This window comes from Erinaceus europaeus, chromosome 14, assembly GCF_950295315.1.
Source record: "Erinaceus europaeus chromosome 14, mEriEur2.1, whole genome shotgun sequence".
NCBI lineage: Eukaryota > Metazoa > Chordata > Mammalia > Eulipotyphla > Erinaceidae > Erinaceus > Erinaceus europaeus.
The window spans coordinates 93,018,952-93,040,666 of record NC_080175.1 but is presented as its reverse complement, the minus strand read 5'-3'; the positions used below and the strand labels follow the sequence as shown (position 1 = coordinate 93,040,666).

Sequence of the window (21,715 nt, the reverse complement as noted above, 5' to 3'; positions counted from 1 at the left end):
CTTTCTGGGTTTAAAGTGTTTCATCCTGGAGAATCAAACCTACTTAGGAGGAATTTTACACATTGTGAACAGCAAGTTTGAGGGCTGGTATGAACTTCATCATTTGTACCATGACATTCAATTTGTGAATTACTACTTTAAGTACAGTCAACATGAGTCCAAAGTTCAGGCTAAGGGCACCTTTGGCTTAACTGATAATAAAAGAAAGAATGTTAAGACTTTTCCAACTTTGGATTGTGATAGCTAAACACCAAGTTCCTGTAGACATCTGTCTGAAATACACAGCATCAGTCATCACCACTGAGTTAATGCCTGGTTTATGAGTTCAGCCTTCTACTACTGAACCAAATGAAACCGTTCTTCACACTGAGAAGTTACTAGTGGTCAGGTGTCCATAACAAACAGAACAGTAGACTGAAGTCTGAGGACAACAAAATGTATCTATTAAAATACAGCAGTGGGTAAAATACTCCCATGACTTCCTGAGATTTATTTCCCCACTACTTTTCCTGGAATCTTTTCTCTCTCTTCTTGTGTTTCTTCTTTCTATACTGTTTCTAGGGCAGACGACCCCACCAATGTGTTCTGTAACCCTGCTTCCCCAGAGCCCTGCCCCACTAAAGAAAGAGAGAGGCAGGCTGGGAGTATGGATGGATCTGTCAATGCCCATATTCAGCGGGGAAGCAATTACAGAAGCCAGACCTTGTACCTTCTGCATCCCATAATGATCCTGGGTCCATGCTCCCAGAGGGTTAAAAACAGGAAAGCTATCAGGGGAGGGGATGGGATACAGAGTTCTGGTGGTGGGAATTGTGTGAAATTGTATCCCTTTTACCCTATGGTTTTTGTCAGTGTTTCCATTTTATAAATAAAATTTTTTTTTAAAGTTTCCTTTTCATAGTCTAATTATCAAATACACAATCCTAAAATATTTCCACCAATTCTGCCTTTCCTACACCCTACAAAAATGTCTTTCTCCTTTCCCAACCTCTGCAAAAAATATCACAACTATCATTCCACTGCCACATACTTTCCAATTCCTTGCTGTTAAGCTTCTATTGACCTCTTATAGGAAAACAGTTATGATTAATATTGCCTGCAACCAACATAGAACAAAAATCTTTGTGTGTCCTCCCCCTTCCTTTTGCACATTCAGCTTTTACTCCTCTCACATGTTATATTCCTTCCTAACTTATTTCTCTTCCATCATCTATGTTCTCTCTCTAGCTTGAATATTTAGATTTTTATTAATATGAATAGATACAACTCTATTAGTACCAAATGATGCTACTCCTCTGACTACTGGCATTCTAGAGTTGTTTCACACTTTCTCACAAGAGCTCATTATAGGGTCTGAGTAGTGGTACACCTGGTTGAGCGCCCACGATACAACGTGCAAGACCTGTGTTCAAGTCCCAGGTCCCCACTTGCAGGGGGAAAGCTTCACAAGTGGAGAAACAGGGCTGCAGGTGTCTCTCTCTCTCTCTCCCTCTCTATTACCCCCTTGCCTCTCCATTTTGGTTGTCTCTATTCAATAAAATAAACCAATAAAAGAGGGGAAAAAAAGAGCTCTTTATACCAGTTCTTCTCAGCTCCACAGAAAGATTTCACACTACCAGATTAGAGTCACTCATTTTCAGAGTATTGCAAAACACAAGTAAGATCTTCCCTATAAATTTAGGTAATAATTTGCTTTCCGCCCATCCTGAGCATTTATTGCTATACATAATCAGTGAATGGCTCCTGATAATTTTGCCTTTGTAATTTATCTCTTGATTGATGTTCCTAAAATCCACTCTTTGGTTCACAACCATTCCCTGGTCTTTAATTTTAGTTCCCTAAACTCTTGTTTTTATTCAGATCTGTTTTCTTGTCAATATTTCAATTTGACAAAACTGAACTGCCTCTCCCCAAATTGAAACATTGGTCAATACAATTAGGTGCCACTAAATATACACCCGGTATATTCATTCTACTTTTCCATATTTAGTTACTCACAAAGTACTGTTGAGAATATCTCTCAAGTGAAGACATAGGCATTCTCTCCTTTGCATTCAGTGTCTTCATATTTTATTCCATATTGTTGTTACATGTTTTACCTGATATAATCTCTTCCTTCACTCTAGAGTGTTGCTGTCAATCATCTTTATCAAATACAAAGCTAACTACATCATTTCACACTTGAAGCATTTTGTGGGATCATCACTGCCTATCTAACAAGTGCCCAGATATTTTATAATAGTATTCTTTTAAAAAATATTTATTTATTTCCTTTTGTTGCCTTAGTTGTTTTATTGTTGTAGTTATTATTGTTGTTGTAATTGATGTTGTTGTTAGATAGGACAGAGAGAAATGGAGAGAATAGGGGAAGACAGAGAGGGGGAGAGAAAGATAAGACACCTGCAGACATGCTTCACCGCCTGAAGCGATTCCCTTGCAGGTGGAGAGCCGGGGACTTGAACCGGGATCCTTACGTTGGTCCTTGTGCTTTGTGCCACCTGCGCTTAACCCGCTGCACTACTGCCCGACTCCCTAATAATAGTATTCTTGTTCTTTCCAAGCTGCCATGCCACTTTTCCAGTTTTGTCATTACTCTTGGACCCAGATCAGTGGTTCCTTAGTCATCTAGAATATTTCATGTTTTGCACATATATTTATATATTTAATTGTCACCAGGATTATCTCTGAGGTTCAGCATTGGCACTATGAGTCCACAATTCCCAGTAAATGGCCTTTTTTTTTCCTTTTTTTTTTTTCTCCCCATTAGATAAAACAGAGAGAAATTGAAAACAGAGGGGGAAAACAGAGAGGGAGTGAGAAAGACAGACACCTGCAGACCTCCTTCACTGCTCAGGAAGCATCCCCCCCTTGCTGGTGGGGAGAAGGGACTCGAACCTGGATCCTTGCTTGGTAATATGTGCACTTAACTGGATGCACTGCCGCCTGGCCCCTTATATATTAAAACTTAACATTTTCCCTTTCCGCATACTGAAACAAGATTGTATGATCTGATTTAACTGAAACTTCAACTTACTGTTATGTAACATCACCTGCAGAAACGCACTATATTTAAATTGTCGGAATATGCCTATTTCCTTCACTAAAGAGCAGATTTCTCCATTTTACATTTCATATGGCTCCATAGGGCTAACAGTGGACCCCTGACAGACATCTGCTGAATCCGCAGTCATTTTCCACAGGAATGAACTAGTACCTTGAATGAGATGAGTCTTTGCTGGTGGAAGGTCCCGTTTCGCTGCTGCTTTATTTCCTCGCCCTTTCCCATCACTTGACTGTTCCTGCGCGTCTCTGGGATCACCTTGATTGCTTCGCATATCAGTGACTTGTCTTCCATCTGAAACTTCTTTTCCCTTGTAACTGACTCCTTTTCTATCTGACGATCTGTCTGTCCGTGCTTCCAGGGCAGGAAGTTTGGGCACCATCAGAGGTCGTACCTCCAGCTGAGCCTTGGATTGGACAGTTGGTGACTTTAGAGCAGGTGGTGGCACTGGAGGTGGTGGAAGATCTAAAAATAAACATTCGACATTCAAAACACTGTGAAAGCCATCATCATCAAAACAGCATGGTACTGGAACAAAAATAGGCACACAGACCAGTGGAACAGAATTGAAAGCCCAGAAGTAAATCCCAACACCTATGGGCATCTAATCTTTGATAAGGGGGCCCAAAGAATTAAATGGAAAAAGGAGGCTCTCTTCAATAAATGGTGTTGGGAAAACTGGGTTGAAACATGCAGAAGAATGAAATTGAACCACTTGATCTCACCAGAAACAAAAATCAACTCCAAATAGATCAAAGACCTAGATGTCAGACCAGAAACAATCAAATACTTAGAGGAAAACATTGGTAAAACACTTTCCCACATACACCTCAAGGACATCTTTGATGAATCAAACCCAATTGCAAGGAAGACTAAAGCAGAAACAAACCAACGGGACTACATCAAATTGAAAAGCTTCTGCACATCCAAAGAAACTATTAAACAAACAGAGAGACCCCTCACAGAATGGGAGAAGATCTTCACATGCCAGACATCAGACAAGAAACTAATCACCAAAATATATAAAGAGCTCAGCAAACTTAGCCGCAAAAAAGCAAATGACCCCATCCGAAAATGGGCAGAAGAAATGAACAAAACATTCACCACAGAGGAGATCCGAAAGGCTAACAAACATGAAAAACTGCTCTAGGTCACTGATTGTCAGAGAAATGCAAATTAAGACAACACTAAGATACCACCTCACTCCTGTAAGAATGGCATACATCAAAAAGGACAGCAGCAACAAATGCTGGAGAGGCTGTGGGGACAGAGGAACCCTTTTACATTGCTGGTGGGAATGTAAATTGGTACAGTCTCTGTGGAGAGCAGTCTGGAAAACTCTCAGAAGGCTAGACATGGACCTTCCATATGACCCAGTAATTCCTCTCCTGGGATATACCCCAAGGACTCCATAACACCCAACCAAAAAGAGGTGTGTACTCCTATGTTCATAGCAGCACAATTCATAATAGCTAAAACCTGGAAGCAACCCAGGTGCCCAACAATAGATGAGTGGCTGAGAAAGCTGTGGTATATCTACACAATGGAATACTATGCAGCTATCAAGAACAATGAACCCACCTTCTCTGACCCATCTTGGACAGAGCTAGAAGGAATTATGTTAAGTGAACTAAGTCAGAAAGATAAAAGATGAGTATGGGATGATCCCACTCATCAACAGAAGCTGACTTAGAAGATCTGAAAGGGAAACTAAAAGCAGGACCTGATCAAATTGTAAGTAGGGCACCAAAGTAAAAACCCTGTGGTGAGGGGTAGACATGTAGCTTCCTGGGCCAGTGGGGGGTGGGAGTGGGTGGGAGGGATGGGTCACAGTCCTTTGGTGGTGGGAATGGTGTTTATGTACACTCCTAGCAAAATGTAGACATATAAATCAGTAGTTAATCAATATGAGAGGGGGAAATCAATTGTATGTCTCTCATACAATCAATTGTATGTCTCTCATACAATCAATTGTATGTCTCTCATAAGTTTCTCAAAAGACAAACTGAATCTTTTTAATATATAGGCTATGTATTTGATATGCGGACTCTCTCAAAAGCCTAGACCAAGTAGATTAGAAGCATCCAATAGCACAGCTATATACAAGATACTGGGTACTGTACAGCAAACCATAACAAAGGGACTTTTCAAAGTTAACCCAATTAACAAATAATGTGATGATAACATTAACTATCGATTGTCTTTTTGAACCCTAAGACAGCAGGAACCTCACATCTCCACTATAGAGCCCCTACTTCCCCCAGTCCTGGAACCCTTGGATAGGGCCCACTTTCCCGTATGCATCTCCCAATCCAAACCAAATAATATTGCATCCGCCGATCACAACCTAACCAAAGCAACGATTGCCACCTCAACATGCTTCACCTCAGACTGTGTCCAGAGACTTCTTCACGTGTGGAATGACAACCCTTCAGCTTCATTACTCGGGTGAGACCTTTCCTTTTATAGTACACTCTAATTTCATCTCAGGTAGTTCACTTTCTAACAAAGTCCCATAACCTAGATATACACCAGTTTCTGTGAGAGAGAGCTTATGTGCACACGTATCCATAAACTACTGCAAAATATATACCTGAAAGCAGAAGTACACTAGAGTTTGCATTGAGTACCTCCCTAACACTTCCTCTCCACTATTCCAAGCTTGGGATCCATGATTGCTCAACAAATTGTTTGGCTTCATATGTTAACTCTCTTTTCAATCACCAGGTTCCAGATGCCACCAGGATGCAGGCCAGGCTTCCCTGGATTGAAGACCCCACCAACGTGTCCTGGAGCTCAGCTTCCCCAGAGACCCACCCTACTAGGGAAAGAGAGAGGCAGACTGGGAGTATGGACCGACCAGTCAACGCCCATGTTCAGCGGGGAAGCAATTACAGAAGCCAGACCTTCTACCTTCTGCAACCCTCAACGACCCTGGGTCCATGCTCCCAGAGGGCTAGAGAATGGGAAAGCTATCAGGGGAGGGGGTGGGGTATGGGGATTGGGTGGTGGGAATTGTGTGGAGTTGTACCCCTCCTACCTTATGTTTTTGTCCACTAATCCTTTCTTAAATAAAAAATTAAAAAAAAAAAAGAATAGCATTAATCAACCTTAAAAACAAAACAAAACAAGACACTGCGAAAGTCTACTAGATATAAAATATTCGAAATCTCAGATTATCAGGAAAGGAACATTCAGCTGTGATTAGCCATATCTAAGAGGCATGAAAACAAATCAAAGGAGCTCAAGAACAAGATAGCCAAGAGCGTTTTCAATTTATTTCTCAGACAGAGGACGGAGATAAATCACCAGGAAGGGGAGAGGCCGAGAGACATCTCTCAGGAAGCTTTCCCCTTCTGCCCGTGGCAACCAAGGGCTTGCATCCAGGTCACTGTACATTACAGCATTAGCGCTCACCCAGGTGTGCCTCTGCTCGGCTGGCCCCAATGACCAATAGTTTTAGAATAGGCATTATCTAGAACAGAAATTCTGAATTACAAAGCTTGGGACTAGAGTGTTTAGTTCTTTATTATTATTATTATTATTATTATTATTATTATTCCCCTTTGTTGGTCTTGTTGTTTTATTATTGTTGTAGCTATTATTGATGTCATTGTTATTGGATAGGACAGAGAGAAATCAAGAGAGGAAGGGAAGACAGAGAGGGGGAGAGAAAGACACCTTCAGATCTGCTTCACCACCTGTGAAGCCACTACCCTGCAGATGGGGAGCCTGGGGCTGGAACCGGGATCTCTACGCTGGTCCTTGCGCTTTGCGCCACCTGCGTTTAACCTGCTGTGCTACCGCCAGACTCCGAGTACTGCATAGTTTTCAGGTCGCTAATATGAACACGTGTGGTATAAAAGCCCCACCCCTCAACCATGGCTGACCTTCCTAATTGATTTCAGTGTGATTCTGTGGATGCCGAATATATGCCCTTCCTCTTTTAGGTGACCACTTCACATTGATTGAGTTGGCTCTTGAGCTGAGATCTATTTGTCATCTTGAATTGAGCCTAAACATAGAAAAACTCAAACACACAGACCGTCTGGTTGCTCCTCAGTCTTGAAGGTAAACACCTCAGAGCCAGAACTAATGCTTTCTGATGCTCAATTTCTAACTTCTTTCATTGTACTGAATATTTATCTTGTTCTATTCATTTTTAAAGAGCATTATTTTTAAAAAATTATTTTCTATATTTATATTTTATATTATTTTTTTTTGCCTCCAGGGTTATCGCTGGGGCTTGGTGCCTGCACTACAAATCCACTGCTCCTGGAGGCCATTTTTCCCATTTTGTTGCCTTTGCTGTAGCTGTTATTGTTGTTGGATAGGTCAGAGAGGAATCGATAGAGGGGGGGAAGACAGAGAGGAGGAAAGACAGACACCTGCAGACCTGCTTCACTGCTTGTGAAGTGAAGCCCCTGCATGTGAGCAGCTGGGGGCTCAAACCGGGATCCTTACGCTGGTTCTTGTGCTTTGTGCCATGTGCGCTTAACCCGCTGCCCAACACCCAGCCCCTTAAATTCTTTTTTAATCTTTATTTATTTATTGGATGGAGACAGTCAGAAACCTTGAGGGAAGAAAAGACAGAGAGAGAGAGAGAGATACCTGCAGCCCTACTTCACCACTAGTAAAGCTTTCCCTCTGCAGGTGGGGACCAGGGGCTGGAACCTGGGTCCTTGTGCACTATAACGTGTGTGCTCAACCAGGTGCGCCACCACCCAGCCCCTATTCTATTCATTTTTGATACTATTCATTGATATAATCTTTTCACTTTATATCTGTATTGTTTTTAAGTATAGTTTTTTTATTTTCTTTTTTTAAATCTCTACTTATTTACAATCTCTGTATTTATTTGAATACAGAAAGCCAGAAATCAAGAGGGAAGGAGTTGAGAGAGAGAGAGAGAGAGAGAGACACCTGCAGCACTGCTTCACCATTTGCGAAGCTTTCCTCCTGCAGGTGGGGACCGGGGTCTCGAACCTGGGTCCTTGTGCACTGTAACATGTGGGCTCAACCAGGTGTGCCACCGCCTGGCCCCTTAAGTATAGATTTTTTAATTTAATAAGGAGAGAGGCTGACACATGTGGTGTCAGGGATCCAAACTGGGGTCTCAAGTAGAAGTCCTGTGCTATACCCATGAACCATTACCTTGGCCACAAAAGGAATTTAATTATTTATAATTTGACAGAAAGAACTTATCAGTATTTCAGTAGAAAGAGGACATGACACTAAACTATTACTCATTAATTACTCTTATTATCACTTTACAGGGAGCTAGTGGTTTACAGTGTAGTTGTTGGATGCATTGGATCGACCTTCTCGTGGTGCATCCCGTGAGTACCCGTTCATTGGGGAAACTGACGATCCTTCCTAGCCGACTGAATCCACATGGATCCCAGTCACTTTCAAAGCCAGCAACAAGCAGCTCCTGACAGCTTTCAACCTGAAGCTGTTGACTGGCTACGGAAGAAGGGCAAACGCTAGAAGAAAAAGTGTAGTTGTTGACACATGGCCAGTACTCTTCCTTCCATGGCCTTCCACCTGTCTTTATCTTGGGTGCTCTCTTTTTTAACACTTTATCATATACATGGTTAAAAACTTTTTTTCAAAAATATTTTTTCTTTGAATTCATATCATAAAACTAAGATGTAAGACTTCATTGTACTGTCTTTGAAAACAGAAAGCTTTATGTAAGCTTAACTATTAACATTTACTTAGGACTCCATTACTAAACATAGACTATTTTGCTTTTTGTTAATCTTCATGATTCATCATATTCTAGTTCTGTGTAGATATGCCCAACACTCTATCTAAAATGGTGGCCCAATCACAGTCAATAGCACTAGTTTCCTCCTGATTCTACAAAATCATTTTTTTTTTTTTTGGTCTCACAACATAGATGGCTATTGTCACCAGTGTATGATTTTTCTCCTTCACTAAAGTATTTTTCAAAAGGTACTTAAAAGTACTGTCATGAGGAATCACCTTACAACTGTTACCTGTTTGTTAAAAATAGCCAAATTAATTGAGTAAACAGATGGTTCTGAGTATCTTTAAAAAAACAACTGACCTGGGAGTCGGGCGGCAGCGAAGCACAAGGACCAGGCAAGGATCCCAGTTCGAGCCCCTGGCTCCCCACCTGCAGAGGAGTCGCTTCACAGGCGGTGAAGCAGGTCTGCAGGTGTCTATCTTTCTCTCCCCCTCTGTCTTCCCTTCCTCTCTGCATTTCTCTCTGTCCTACCCAACAACGACAACATCAATAAAAACTACAACAACAATGGAAAACAACAACAGCAACAAAAGGGAAAATAAATAAATATAAAAAATTGAAAATAAAAAAAACTGACCCAAAGCCAGTGAGTTCTAAGTTTAGACTGAGCCTGGGACTAGCAACAAGAGAAAAAAAAAAGTCTAATTCCAAATATAGCTGAATGCAAAGGAAATGAAGAACTACAGGCTTAGTCTGTAAGATCTGCTTATTAGAAACTCAAACCAGATCGCAAACACAGATTTCCCCGGAAGCTGATTGTTGTTAAAATTTTCGGAGGCTCTTGCCGGGCTGGCTTGCTTCACGGCGGGTAACAGAGACGCAGAGACAACGGCTGGGCAGGGAAGCTGTATTTCTTTATTCAGGAACAACGATTCATAAACTAAGACAAACTAATCACCAAACAGAACTCTGCTGTCTCTTTGCGGCAGCGCAAGCACTCCCTCTCACTCTGGAACTCTCGAACTCAGGAACTCTGTCACTCTGGAACTCTGGCGGGTTTCCTCGGGCTGGGGCCAAGCGGGCCCGCAAAATTAACTGGACTGATCTAATTCTCTTGGCGGGGGAGAACTAGAACCCAATGTAAAGCATACAACAATTCCCCCTTTTCTTTTAACTAAATGGCTACAGTATCAAGGGTGTGGGGTAAACAGAAACATATATTATACAGGCATTTTTAAAAAAGAAGCTGGCACAAACATGGAGAAACATGTAAGTAACAAGAACCAGCGTGTTGCCAAGGGAAGGCCTGAAGGGGCCATATCTGCCTCTGTGGGCTAAACTTTATCAGCTTAAAAAAAAACATTTCTTGCCTCTGGGGGCGCTACTTGCCTCGACGGGCATTTGCATGGGGGCGGGGAACGGCCTAGAGTCCCAAAGGCAGCTGGCTGCAACTTACTTACTATGAAACAAAACTTGTTATTAGCATATCTACTGCACGATACAACGTTTCTAATAGAGAAGGAATTTGAGACTTTTACATATCAACAACGTCTTTTAACCTTTTGTTACACCCATTCAAGATGGAGACACACCCTAGGTGTGGGCCGGAGAGGAAACCTCAGGCATGAGAATAATTAGCATAGCCATTGTGCGATCTACCATTTCTAATAGAGAAGGTAATGGAGAGTTTTACACATCAACAAGTCTATTCCACTCGCTCGGGCGAACTCAGAACAGCCAGCGGGAAGAGCCAGCGGGAGGGAGGCGAGGCGCGGAGCTGCTGTTTCCACCTGGTTAAACAGCCAGCCAGCCGGCTGCACCCAGACAACCCCGCGCACAGCGCCCCCAGCCCCGCAGCCCCGCAGCCCCGCAGCCCGCAGGAGGCCGACGCCAGCACACAAGAGCCACAGGAGCTCGATGCCAACATGCTGGAGCCCGATGCCAACACGCTGGAGCCCGAGGCCAACACGCAAGAGCCCGAGGCCAGCCCACAGGAGCCGGCTCTCCACCGTGTGGCACAGGGCACTGGACGCATGATCCCTCCACACTGCTCGGCCACTGCGAACAGGGCAGCAGACATGTCAGGGCCATGGGGCAGGGCCGCGGTGGCCTATCATGGCCGCCACCCCTGGGCACCTAACCCACGCCTTCTGCAAAGCTGGCCTGCCTGCCCTCTTGCTATGAATTCTGGAACGATCCCGGGCCTCCCAGACCCCCGGGCTCCCTGCTGAAACTGGGCACACGAGATCTCCAGCTGCCGGTCCTGTCTGAAGGTAGACAAGCTGGAGTACGCAGAGATTTGTGCAGAGATCGCAACCTGCAATTCCTAGAAGTGAAGCTGCACGGGAAGCCACCTCCGGATGGTGAACCCTCCCCCCCCCCCCAACAACTAAGACAGTACAGATTTAAATTCGTGTTTAAAATGACATGTCTTTGTAACAAAGGTTTCTCTCCTTGTGTATTAATGACCATGTTTATGTGTATGTTTAAAGTTTGGTAAACAGTAGCTTTAAGGCTAAATTCTTACTAGTCAAAGTTAAATAAAAAAGGTTTTCAACGTAATTCTCATAAAGATAAAATTAACTTACATTTAAAGTCTGAGGTAAAAATTAGTTAACAATCAATATATTTTAACTAAGTTGGTCTAAACAAAAGGTTAAATAGACTTGTTGATATGTAAAACTCTCCATTACCTTCTCTATTAGAAATGGTAGATCGCACATGGCTATGCTAATTATTCTCATGCCTGAGGTTTCCTCTCCGGCCCACACCTAGGGTGTGTCCATATCTTGAATGGGTGTAACAAAAGGTTAAAAGACGTTGTTGATATGTAAAAGTCTCAAATTCCTTCTCTATTAGAAACGTTGTATCGTGCAGTAGATATGCTAATAACAAGTTTTGTTTCATAGTAAGTAAGTTGCAGCCAGCTGCCTTTGGGACTCTAGGCCGTTCCCCGCCCCCATGCAAATGCCCGTCGAGGCAAGTAGCCCCCCAGAGGCAAGAAATGTCTTTTTAAGCTGATAAAGTTTAGCCCACAGAGGCAGATATGGCCCCCTCAGGCCTTCCCTTAGCAGCACACTGGTTCTTGTCGCTTGCATGTTTCTCCATGTTTGTGCCAGTTTCTTTTTATAAAAATGCCTGTACGATATAGGTTTCTGTTCACCCCACACCCTTGATACTGTAGCCATTTAGTTAAAAGAAAAGGGGGAATTGTTGTATGCTTTACATTGGGTTCTAGTTCTCCCCCGCCAAGAGAATTGGATCAGTCCTGTTAATTTCGCGGGCCCACTTGGCCCCGCCCCGAGGAACCCCACCAGAGTTCCAGAGTGCCAGAGTTGGAGGGTTCCTGAGTTCCTGAGTTCCAGAGTGAGAGAGAGTGCTTGCGCCGCCGCAAAGAGACAGCAGAGTTCTGTTTGGTCATTAGTTTGGTTTAGTTTATGAATCGTTGTTCTTGAATAAAGAAATACAGCTTCCCTGCCCAGCCGTTGTCTCTGGTCGTCTCTGTTACCCGCCGTGAAGCTAACCCGCCCAGCAAGAGCCTTCCGAAATTTTAACAGCTGATGATTGTCACTATCATCAAATCATAAAATGCCCGGGTTTGTCACATACCAAAGCTGATGATTACCACCATGATTAGATAAAACAAAGTCTTGGGAAGATAAGACTCTCTGGACAAAATCTCTTATCAAATGATTTACATCTAGACACCAGATGAGAAATGAAAACAGAACTCAAGAGTTATTGCTGGGATTTGGTGCCTGTAATACCAATCCACTGCTTCCGGAGGCTTTTTTGTTTTCTTTTGTTGCCCTTGTTGGTTATTGTTATTGTTATTATTGTTGTTCTAATTGCTATCATTGTTGTTTGATAGGACAGAAAGAAATGGAAAGAGGAGGGGAAGACAGAGAGGGGGAGACAAAGATAGACACCGGCAGACCTGCTTCACCACTTGTGAAGCGATCCACCCTGTGGGTGGGGAACTAGGGGGCTTGAACTGGAATCCTTACACCAGTTCTTGCTCTTGGCGCCATGTGCCCTTAACCCACCGCGCTACCGCCTGGCCCTACCCAATGACAATCTTAAGAAATTCTACTTCCTGTATGTGACTATCACTGTTATATAACTGGTAGAGGGACTGACTTGGGTTTGAATTCTTATATTAAATAGATTACCAAATAAATTACCCTTCAGACATTATAAGTCCAACTGTGATATATCATAATATAGCAATTCTATATTTCACATAACAACACGTACCTCTTTCACCCAATTCATACTTTCTAAGTAGTGCAAATGAGATTTAACAACTGGAATCATGAATCTGTTAGAGATAGTCTGTTTGTGTAACATATAAACACCATTCTTTAGATAAGACTGTCCAATGTAATGCATGTAAAATAATACATGATAACACATGCTATAGACAGTTCTGCTGTCACTAACTAACTAGGGAGATCCAGCAGGCTCTTTACCTGACTGCCTCAAGTCCCAAGACCTTATAATTAATGACAAATCAAGGCAGAGTAACGTCCTTCAAAAGAGGGTGGTGAATTAATAATTTATGAAAAATAGGGTTAGCAACAAAATGTAGATTTGGTTTTTAAATCAAGTATGTAAATGTATCAGAAGGGGCTGAAAAGAGGGGGTGGGAAGAATCTTATTAGGAGGTCCTAGAAATGCACTTATGCTTGGCTTTAACTTGATAAGAGTGACTAATAAATATTCATATATTTTAATTCTACTCTTCATGTGGTTAAACTTGTAAATGGCACTGATGAAATAGATTCTGCCTGTGGATGTCAATATACCAAGCAGCACTTCACTCTGCATGAGGTCTTCTTCACGAGGCTTACGATTCACTGACAGAACATGGTATGGCCAGAATGCCACAGTGAGTGGATGGTGGACTGAGCTAACACCTCTACCAAATTCATATGTTGAAGAGCTAATACCCTGGACCTCAAAAATGAGACAGTATCTGGAGATGGGTAATTGATAGAGGCAATTAAATAAGAAATGAAGACCCAAAGAGGAATAATAAAGAAAGGTCATATGACGTCACAAAGTCAAGAAGAGAAGTTCAATAAGAAACTAAAGGGATTTTTCTTAATTATTTTTTATTTACAAAAAGGAAACACTGACAAAACCATAGGATAAGAGGGGTACCGCTTCGCACAATTCCCACCACCAGAACTCCGTATACTAACTCCTCCCCTGATAGCTTTCCTACTCTTTTAACTCTCTGGAAGTAGAAGCTAAAGTTTTAACACCTTGATCTTGGGATTCTTTCTTCCAGAGGTATAGAGAAAAGAACTTTTTTTCCTGTTGTTTAAGCACATTACTATGGTAGCCTTACTAAGCTTCTACAGCCACTGACTGACAAAGAGGATCAAATTACTTCTAGCTAGCCAGTCTGTATTCTTAGACTATTTGCAAAAATTCTGCCAAGAAAATTCAAAAGTTGAACAAAATCTACAGATTGGAGATGCTACAAACAAGGTCAATATTACATATACTCTAAAGAGATTTCACTTTAGGAATATATTGACAGGAATCAAGCTCATTTATCATACTTAAGATATTTTAATCATTTAAGAACAAACAACAAAAAAGTAAAAGACATCCTTCATGTCTTACTAATATTTTAACAACTGTCAACTCTAAATTATTTTCCATTCTTCTATCCTTTTTCAAAAAAATTGTACAAATTATGTCTGTTAATGAGTTTCTTGATGAAATAATCTTTGAATATTTTTTAAATATTCTTTCTTGAAAAATGACTCTTAGAAAGTGACTTTTTAAACATTTATTTATTTTCCCTTTTGTTGCCCTTGTTTTATTCTTGTAGTTATTATTGTTGTTCTTGATGTCATCATTGTTGGATAGAACAGGGAGAAGTGGAGAGAGGAGGGGAAGACAGAGAGGGGGAGAGAAAGACAGACACCGGCAGACCTGCTTCATCGCCTGTGAAGCGACAACCCTGCAGGTGGGGAGCCGGGGGCTCGAACTGGGATCCTTATGCTGGTCCTTGCGCTTTGAGCCACGTGCGTTTAACCCACTGCACCACCGCCCGGCTCCTGTGACTTTTGTTTCTGTGTCATAACTATTATCAACAAGCTTATGCAAACTTCTCTTATTTGGTGCATTAAGAAGTATCTACAGTTCTAGTCCTATTCTCAAATCTGACATATTTTCCCAGACAATATTATTAGCCCACCTACATGTTAGCTGTTGGGCTCAGGCAAAATTAGTAAAGTCATGTACCTCTTGGAAAATACCTGAAATAGACTTCCTAGCTTCTTCCTACACGAAGACCCTTAGTTCCATCTGCTCCATTCTTACCTTTAGGTTCCTGCTTATTAAACAGTTTGTTCTACATTATACCTTACTGCTTTTCAGCCACCAAGTTGCAGATGCTACCATGATGCAAACCTGACTTTCCTGGGCAGATGACCTCACCAATGTGTCCTGGAACCCCACCTCACCAGAGTCCTGCCCCAGCAGGCAAAAATAGAAACAGGTGGGGGGGGAGGGGATGGATCCACCTGTGAATGTCCACGTTCAGCGGAGAAGCCATTACAGAAGCCAGACTCTCCACTTTCTGCACCCCATAAAGATCTTTGGTTCATACTCTCCTAAGGATAAAGAATAGGGAAACTTCCAATGGTGGGATGGAATACGGATTTCTGGTGGTGAGAACTGTATGGAATTGTACTCCTCTTACCTTACAATCTTATCAATCTTTATTAAATCACTAATAAAAAATATGGATAAAAGGTGTCTACATTTATATAGTTTTAATTAACCATATGTACTATAGAATATGCATAAAATAACACAAAGATTTATTACTCTTTTCTTTACCATGAAAGCAAACTTCCACTGGTAATCTCATGAATCGTTAAAATAGTGAACTTAATGAAAAGACAGATGGTTATCAAAATGTTGAAGGGAAGAAAGCTAAAAATTTAAAAAAGAGTTTCAGCCATCTCTATGCAGTTTTGTGACTTAGAAAAATAATCATTGGGGGGGCCAGGTTGTGGTGCACCTGGTTAAGTGCACACATCACAGTGCGCAAGGTCCCAGGTTCAAGCCCCTGGTTCCCACCTGCAGGGGGAAAGCTTCATGAGTGGTGAAGTAGGGCTGCAGGTGTCTCTCTGTCTCTTTCCCACTCTTTCCCCCCCTCCCCTCTCAATTTCTCTCTGGCTCTATCTAATAAATAAAAATAATTTTAAAAAGAAGCATTCATTGCCATTTAAAAAAAAAGAATTACTGAGCTGCAGCACTTTTAATTTTCTGAAATTAAAAGTAACTTGGGTGTTTGATTATTCCTTTTAAAAATTATTTCCAGGTATCATTTACATTTCAGATTTAATCATTAAACAGAATGAAACAACTACCACTGAAGTGGGGCAACAAATATACTAACTGTGACGCTTACCCCTTGACTTGGCATGTTTACATTATCTAAGGCAAAAAAAATAAATCCATCGAATGTAAGTTGGTCCAGCCTCTGTGGAGAATAGTCTGGAAAACTCTCAGAAGGCTAGACATGGACCTTCCATATGATCCAGTAAGTCCTCTCCTGGGGATATACCCCAAGGACTCCAAAACACCCAACCAAAAAGAGGTGTGTACTCCTATGTTCATAGCAGCACAATTCATAATAGCTAAAACCTGGAAGCAACCCAGGTGCCCAACAATAGATGAGTGGCTGAGAAAGCTGTGGTATATATACACAATGGAATACTATGCACCTATCAAAAACAATGAACCCACCTTCTCTGACCCATCTTGGACAGAGCTAGAAGGAATTATGTTAAGTGAGCTAAGTCAGAAAGATAAAGATGAGTATGGGATGATCCCACTCATCAACAGAAGTTGAGTAAGAAGATCTGAAAGGGAAACTAAAAGTAGGACCTGATCAAATTGTAAGTAGGGCACCAAAGTAAAAACCCTGTGGTGAGGGGTAGACATGTAGCTTCCTGGGCCACTGGGGGGGTGGGAGTGGGCGGGAGGGATGGGTCACAGTCCTTTGGTGGTGGGAATGGTGTTTATGTACACTCCTAGCAAAATGTAGACATATAAATCAGTAGTTAATCAATATGAGAGGGGGAAAATCAATTGTATGTCTCAAAGTTTCTCAAAACACAAACTGAATCCTTTTAATATATAGGCTGTGTATTTTATACACGGACTCTCTCAAAAGCCTAGACCAAGTAGATTAGAAGCATCCAATAGCACAGCTATATACAAGATACTGGGTACTGTACAGCAAACCATAACAAAAGGACTTTTCAAAGTTAACCCAATTAACAAATAATGTGATGATAACATTAACTATCCATTGTCTTTTTGAACCCTAAGACAGCAGGAACCTCACATCTCCACTATAGAGCCCCTACTTCCCCCAGTCCTGGAACCCTTGGATAGGGCCCACTTTCCCGTATGCATCTCCCAATCCAAACCAAATAATATTGCATCTGCCGATCACAACCTAACCAAAGCAACGATTGCCACCTCAACATGCTTCACCTCAGACTGTGTCCAGAGACTTCTTCACGTGTGGAATGACAACCCTTCAGCTTCATTACTCGGGTGAGACCTTTCCTTTTATAGTACACTCTAATTTCATCTCAGGTAGTTCACTTTCTAACAAAGTCCCATAACCTAGATATACACCAGTTTCTGTGAGAGAGAGCTTATATGCACACGTATCCATAAACTACTGCAAAATATATACCTGAAAGCAGTAGTACACTAGAGTTTGCAGTGAGTACCTCCCTAATACTTCCTCTCCACTATTCCAAGCTTGGGATCCATGATTGCTCAACAAATTGTTTGGCTTCATATGTTAACTCTCTTTTCAATCACCAGGTTCCAGATGCCACCAGGATGCAGGCCAGGCTTCCCTGGATTGAAGACCCCACCAATGTGTCCTGGAGCTCAGCTTCCCCAGAGACCCACCCTACTAGGGAAAGAGAGAGGCAGACTGGGAGTATGGACCGACCAGTCAACGCCCATATTCAGTGGGGAAGCAATTACAGAAGCCAGACCTTCTACCTTCTGCAACCCTCAACGACCCTGGGTCCATGCTCCCAGAGGGCTAGAGAATGGGAAAGCTATCATGGGAGGGGGTGGGTTATGGAGATTGGGTGGTGGGAATTGTGTGGAGTTGTACTCCTCCTACCTTATGTTTTTGTTCATTAATCCTTTCTTAAATAAAAAATTTAAAAAAAATCCATCAATGTCAAAAATCCCTCAAAATAAGTAAGAGGTAGGAAATGTAACATAAAGCTCTAGGCCAGATTTTTCTCTCTTATGCATACAACCTAGATGTGTTTACATCAGACCTTGGTGTTTGACTAGTTTTTCAGTTAGGACATTCATTTCTAGATAATAAAAGCTGATAGAACAGCTATAAAACTTGTAAAATACCATTACAGGAGGCTCATAAATGTAAAAGCACCGATTGAGTTTGGGGATTTACACCTAGCGTTTGTCCCTTCACTGAGGCAAACGTACACAAAGCCACTGTAATAACCCTTCAGGATCAGATAATATTCTGACAGCTCAGTTTTACTGACAAAAGAGTCTTGGGCAGAAGCCAGAAGGCCCAGGTGCACTGTGTCATGCCAGTATTTAATGTAGTCTAATATCAGATAGATGCGAGTGAGAGGAAAGACTTCGAATAAAGTACAGATAATAGCATGGACAGCCACTCGTTGCAAAATTACTTGTGCTCATCATGCTGTGAGCTTTGTATTAAATTTTTCTGTCAAGTGGCAGAAATCACAGGGCGAAGTGCCTCAGAAAACCCTCCTTGTAACCTTGGATAAGGATCTATAATATTAGGCTTTCATATGATAATGGCAAATGATGCCCTTTTTGAAAAATCACTGACTGGTAATGAAAGTCCTAATCAGATTGTAGTGGGTGGGAGAGGACCAGGAGGTAGAGACTGTTGCAGTGAGACCCTTCTTCTCCCCCCTTTAGGAAATTTAGCAAACTTGACAAGATGGGAGAGTCTGAGAGAATTTATCTTAAATGAATTTCCAACAAAGCCTTTGGGGTTGTTTTATAAAATGAGAAGGTAGTGGTTTAATAAATGCTGGGCCACCTGAGGCACTTTCATTAAAGGCTTTCTCTAGACAACATCACACTGTTGGCATTTTCTTATGTGCTCCCTTGAGAATACAAATGTTATCTCTTCAGTAAGAGTCAATATCATATGTGAAGGCAATGATTTGACCAACCTTTTGGTGCACAGAATGCCCACAAAGTTACTCGAGTTCACTTAGATTCATTACGTTAGGCTTAATTTCCAAATATATTGTTTTTAAAATTCCATGACAGAAAAACAGAAATAAATAAATATACTTTGAGAGATGTATTCATAAATAGGATGAAAGTTAACCCTATGCAGATGTTCTAATTGCTTGAAACTATTTTTTAAAAAAACCTTTCAAAATATTTAAAATATATATACATTGTTTAGTTTCAGGAATACTGTATTTTTAGAAGATTATATAAACTAGGAAAGTTTGACAAGATATTTAAGTCAATCATTCTTATAAGTAATATGAAGCTAAGTGGTTAATGCATTTTTAAATGCATTTTCTAACGTCAGCGGACACGGACACATTTCCTAGTCACAGAGAGCCAGTACAAATCAGCGAGACGCCTAGATGTTTTCATCCATTTCAATGGACTTACCATCTGTGTAGGTTTCTCTGCGCAGATGTCCTGGCTGGTGTTTCTGCTTCTTGGCTGGCCTGCTCTTATGCATGACAGCGGCACTCATGTTACTGTCTGTAGAGACAGGGCTTGTGGGTCGAGGGCACTGGGATGCATGAAAATGTCGGCGGCCTGAGGAAGAAACATCATGGCCAAACTCATCAATGACGTTGAAGTACGTCAGTGATAGTAAAAATGAAACATCACCACCAGGAACATTCTTAATTTAGAAAAATGGCTTCAATAAACTATTTTTTAATTTTTTATTATCTTTATTTATTTATTGGATACAGACAGTCAGAAATTGAGAGGGAAGGGAGGGATCGAGAGGGTGAGAGACAGACAGACACCTGCAACACTGCTTCACCACTTGTGAAGCTTTCCCCCCCCGTAGGTGGGGACTGGGGGTCTCGAACCTGGGTCCTTGCACATTGTAACATGTGCGCTCAACCAGGTGCACCACCACCTGACCCCTAAATAAACTATTTTAACAAATATTAAAATTGTGGTCAGCCTGCTTGAACGATCTCACAAAACACACACACACAGAGACAACAACATAAAAAAAAGCTAAAAATTTTTCAGGTTTTCTCTCTTTAAGACATGATACATCTTTTTTTTTTTTCTTTCCTGTTCTTTTTTCTTTATTTCTTTATTGGGGGATTAATATTTTACAGTTGGCAGTAAAATACAATCGTTTAAACATTCATGACATTTCCCAGTTTTCTACATAAACTTCAACCCCACTAGGTCCTCCTCTGCCATCATGATCCAGGACCCGAACCCTCCCCCATGAAACTTCTTTTTTTTTTTTAATAGAGCACTGCTCAGCTCTGGCTTATGGTGATGTGGGGGATTGAACCTGGGACTTTGGAGCCTCCAGCATGAGAGTCTCTTTGCATAACCATTACGCTATCTCTCCCCCCCCCCCCCCCCCCTGCTCCATGAGACTTCTTTTCAAGCTTGGTGAACACTGTAGGACTTACCAGCAGCATCCTGCATCTGACGCCTTGCCACTTTCAAACCTGCATACTCTGCTGCGGCCGCCACAGCCTGGGCAAAGTCGGCATCGGTGAAAAAGGAACCATCTGAAGAACTCACGCTGGAGCGTCCGCTGGAAATGTTGTCCTCCTCCGAGGCTGAACCCCAGCCGTTGATCATGGACCCAGTGACAGAGCTCTCGAGGTCCCCGACACTAGAGGCAGGGGTCTGCTCCAGCCCGCGTAACAAAAGCCTTCTGGTCTGCATCTTGGCCACTTCCATGTCGGCCTCATCTTCTTCTTCTTCTGGTGCATCCGTATCCATATCTGAGACAAGAGGTCCTGAAATGTAGCCGTAAGTGTGTGGTGGGGAGATCGGCCGTGGTGGTGGAGGGGGACTCACAGGCTGTCGTCTGTGGAAAGGCAAATCAACAGGACAGGCTCAGCTTATTACTGAAGACACAAAGCCTAATTAGTTAAATTAGAAGCTACGGGAAGCTGGGAGAAGAGGGCTGGTAGAGTTCACTTAACCGCGTTCCAAGACGTGACTCTCTTATTACCACGTCAAAGCAGGATGCATAGGGGAGCTTTACAGGTGGCTGGAGACTCTGCTGTGGTATCTCACCTTCTCTCTTTCTTTCATTCTTTTAAATTTTTTTTTGTATTACCTTGATTTATTTATTAGCTAGAGATAATCAGAATAAGAGAGAAGGGGGTGACAGAGAGGGAGAGAGACAGAGAGACAACTGCAGCCCTGCTTTACCATTCACAAAACTTGGCCCCTATAGGTGGGGCCTGGGGGCTCGAACACAGGTCCTTGCCCATTGTAACATCTGGGCTCCCCCAGGTGTGCCACCAGCTGGCCCCCTTCTCTTTTTCTTTTTGTGGAGAGGGAAATAAAAGTCTACTGGATGTAGTGGAATTGAGCCAGCAAGAAATAACTGGTGACAAAAGTAAATATATTTTTTTTTTAAAAAATTGAAATTCTGATTGATATATCTGAGCTTTACTTCGAGTAGTAAGTCATTGTTCTTTTAAAAAATTTTCTTTATTGGGGGATTAATGTTTTACATTTGACAGTAAATACAATAGTTTGTACATGCATAACATTTCCCAGTTTTCCACATAACAGTACAACCCCCACTAGGTCCTCTGCCATAAGCCATTGTTCTTAAAACAAGAACAGGGAGTCCCGTGGTAGTGCAGCGGGTTAAGCACAGG

At 41.9% G+C, this 21,715-nt stretch overlaps 1 protein-coding gene across 8 annotated transcripts in view; it reads right to left on the bottom strand.

Moving 5' to 3' along the window:
- Positions 1–21,715, bottom strand: part of ROBO1 (roundabout guidance receptor 1) — a 1,122,893-nt gene that overhangs the window by 4,378 nt on the left and 1,096,800 nt on the right. For all 8 annotated transcript variants that reach the window (XM_060172122.1, XM_060172117.1, XM_060172118.1 and 5 more), the window contains 3 exons: positions 20,501–20,907; positions 19,494–19,646; positions 3,215–3,526 (listed from right to left, as the gene is read on the bottom strand). In XM_060172122.1, coding sequence (XP_060028105.1) covers positions 3,215–3,526; positions 19,494–19,646; positions 20,501–20,907 — 872 coding nt within the window. The remainder of the gene's footprint in view (positions 1–3,214; positions 3,527–19,493; positions 19,647–20,500; positions 20,908–21,715) is intronic.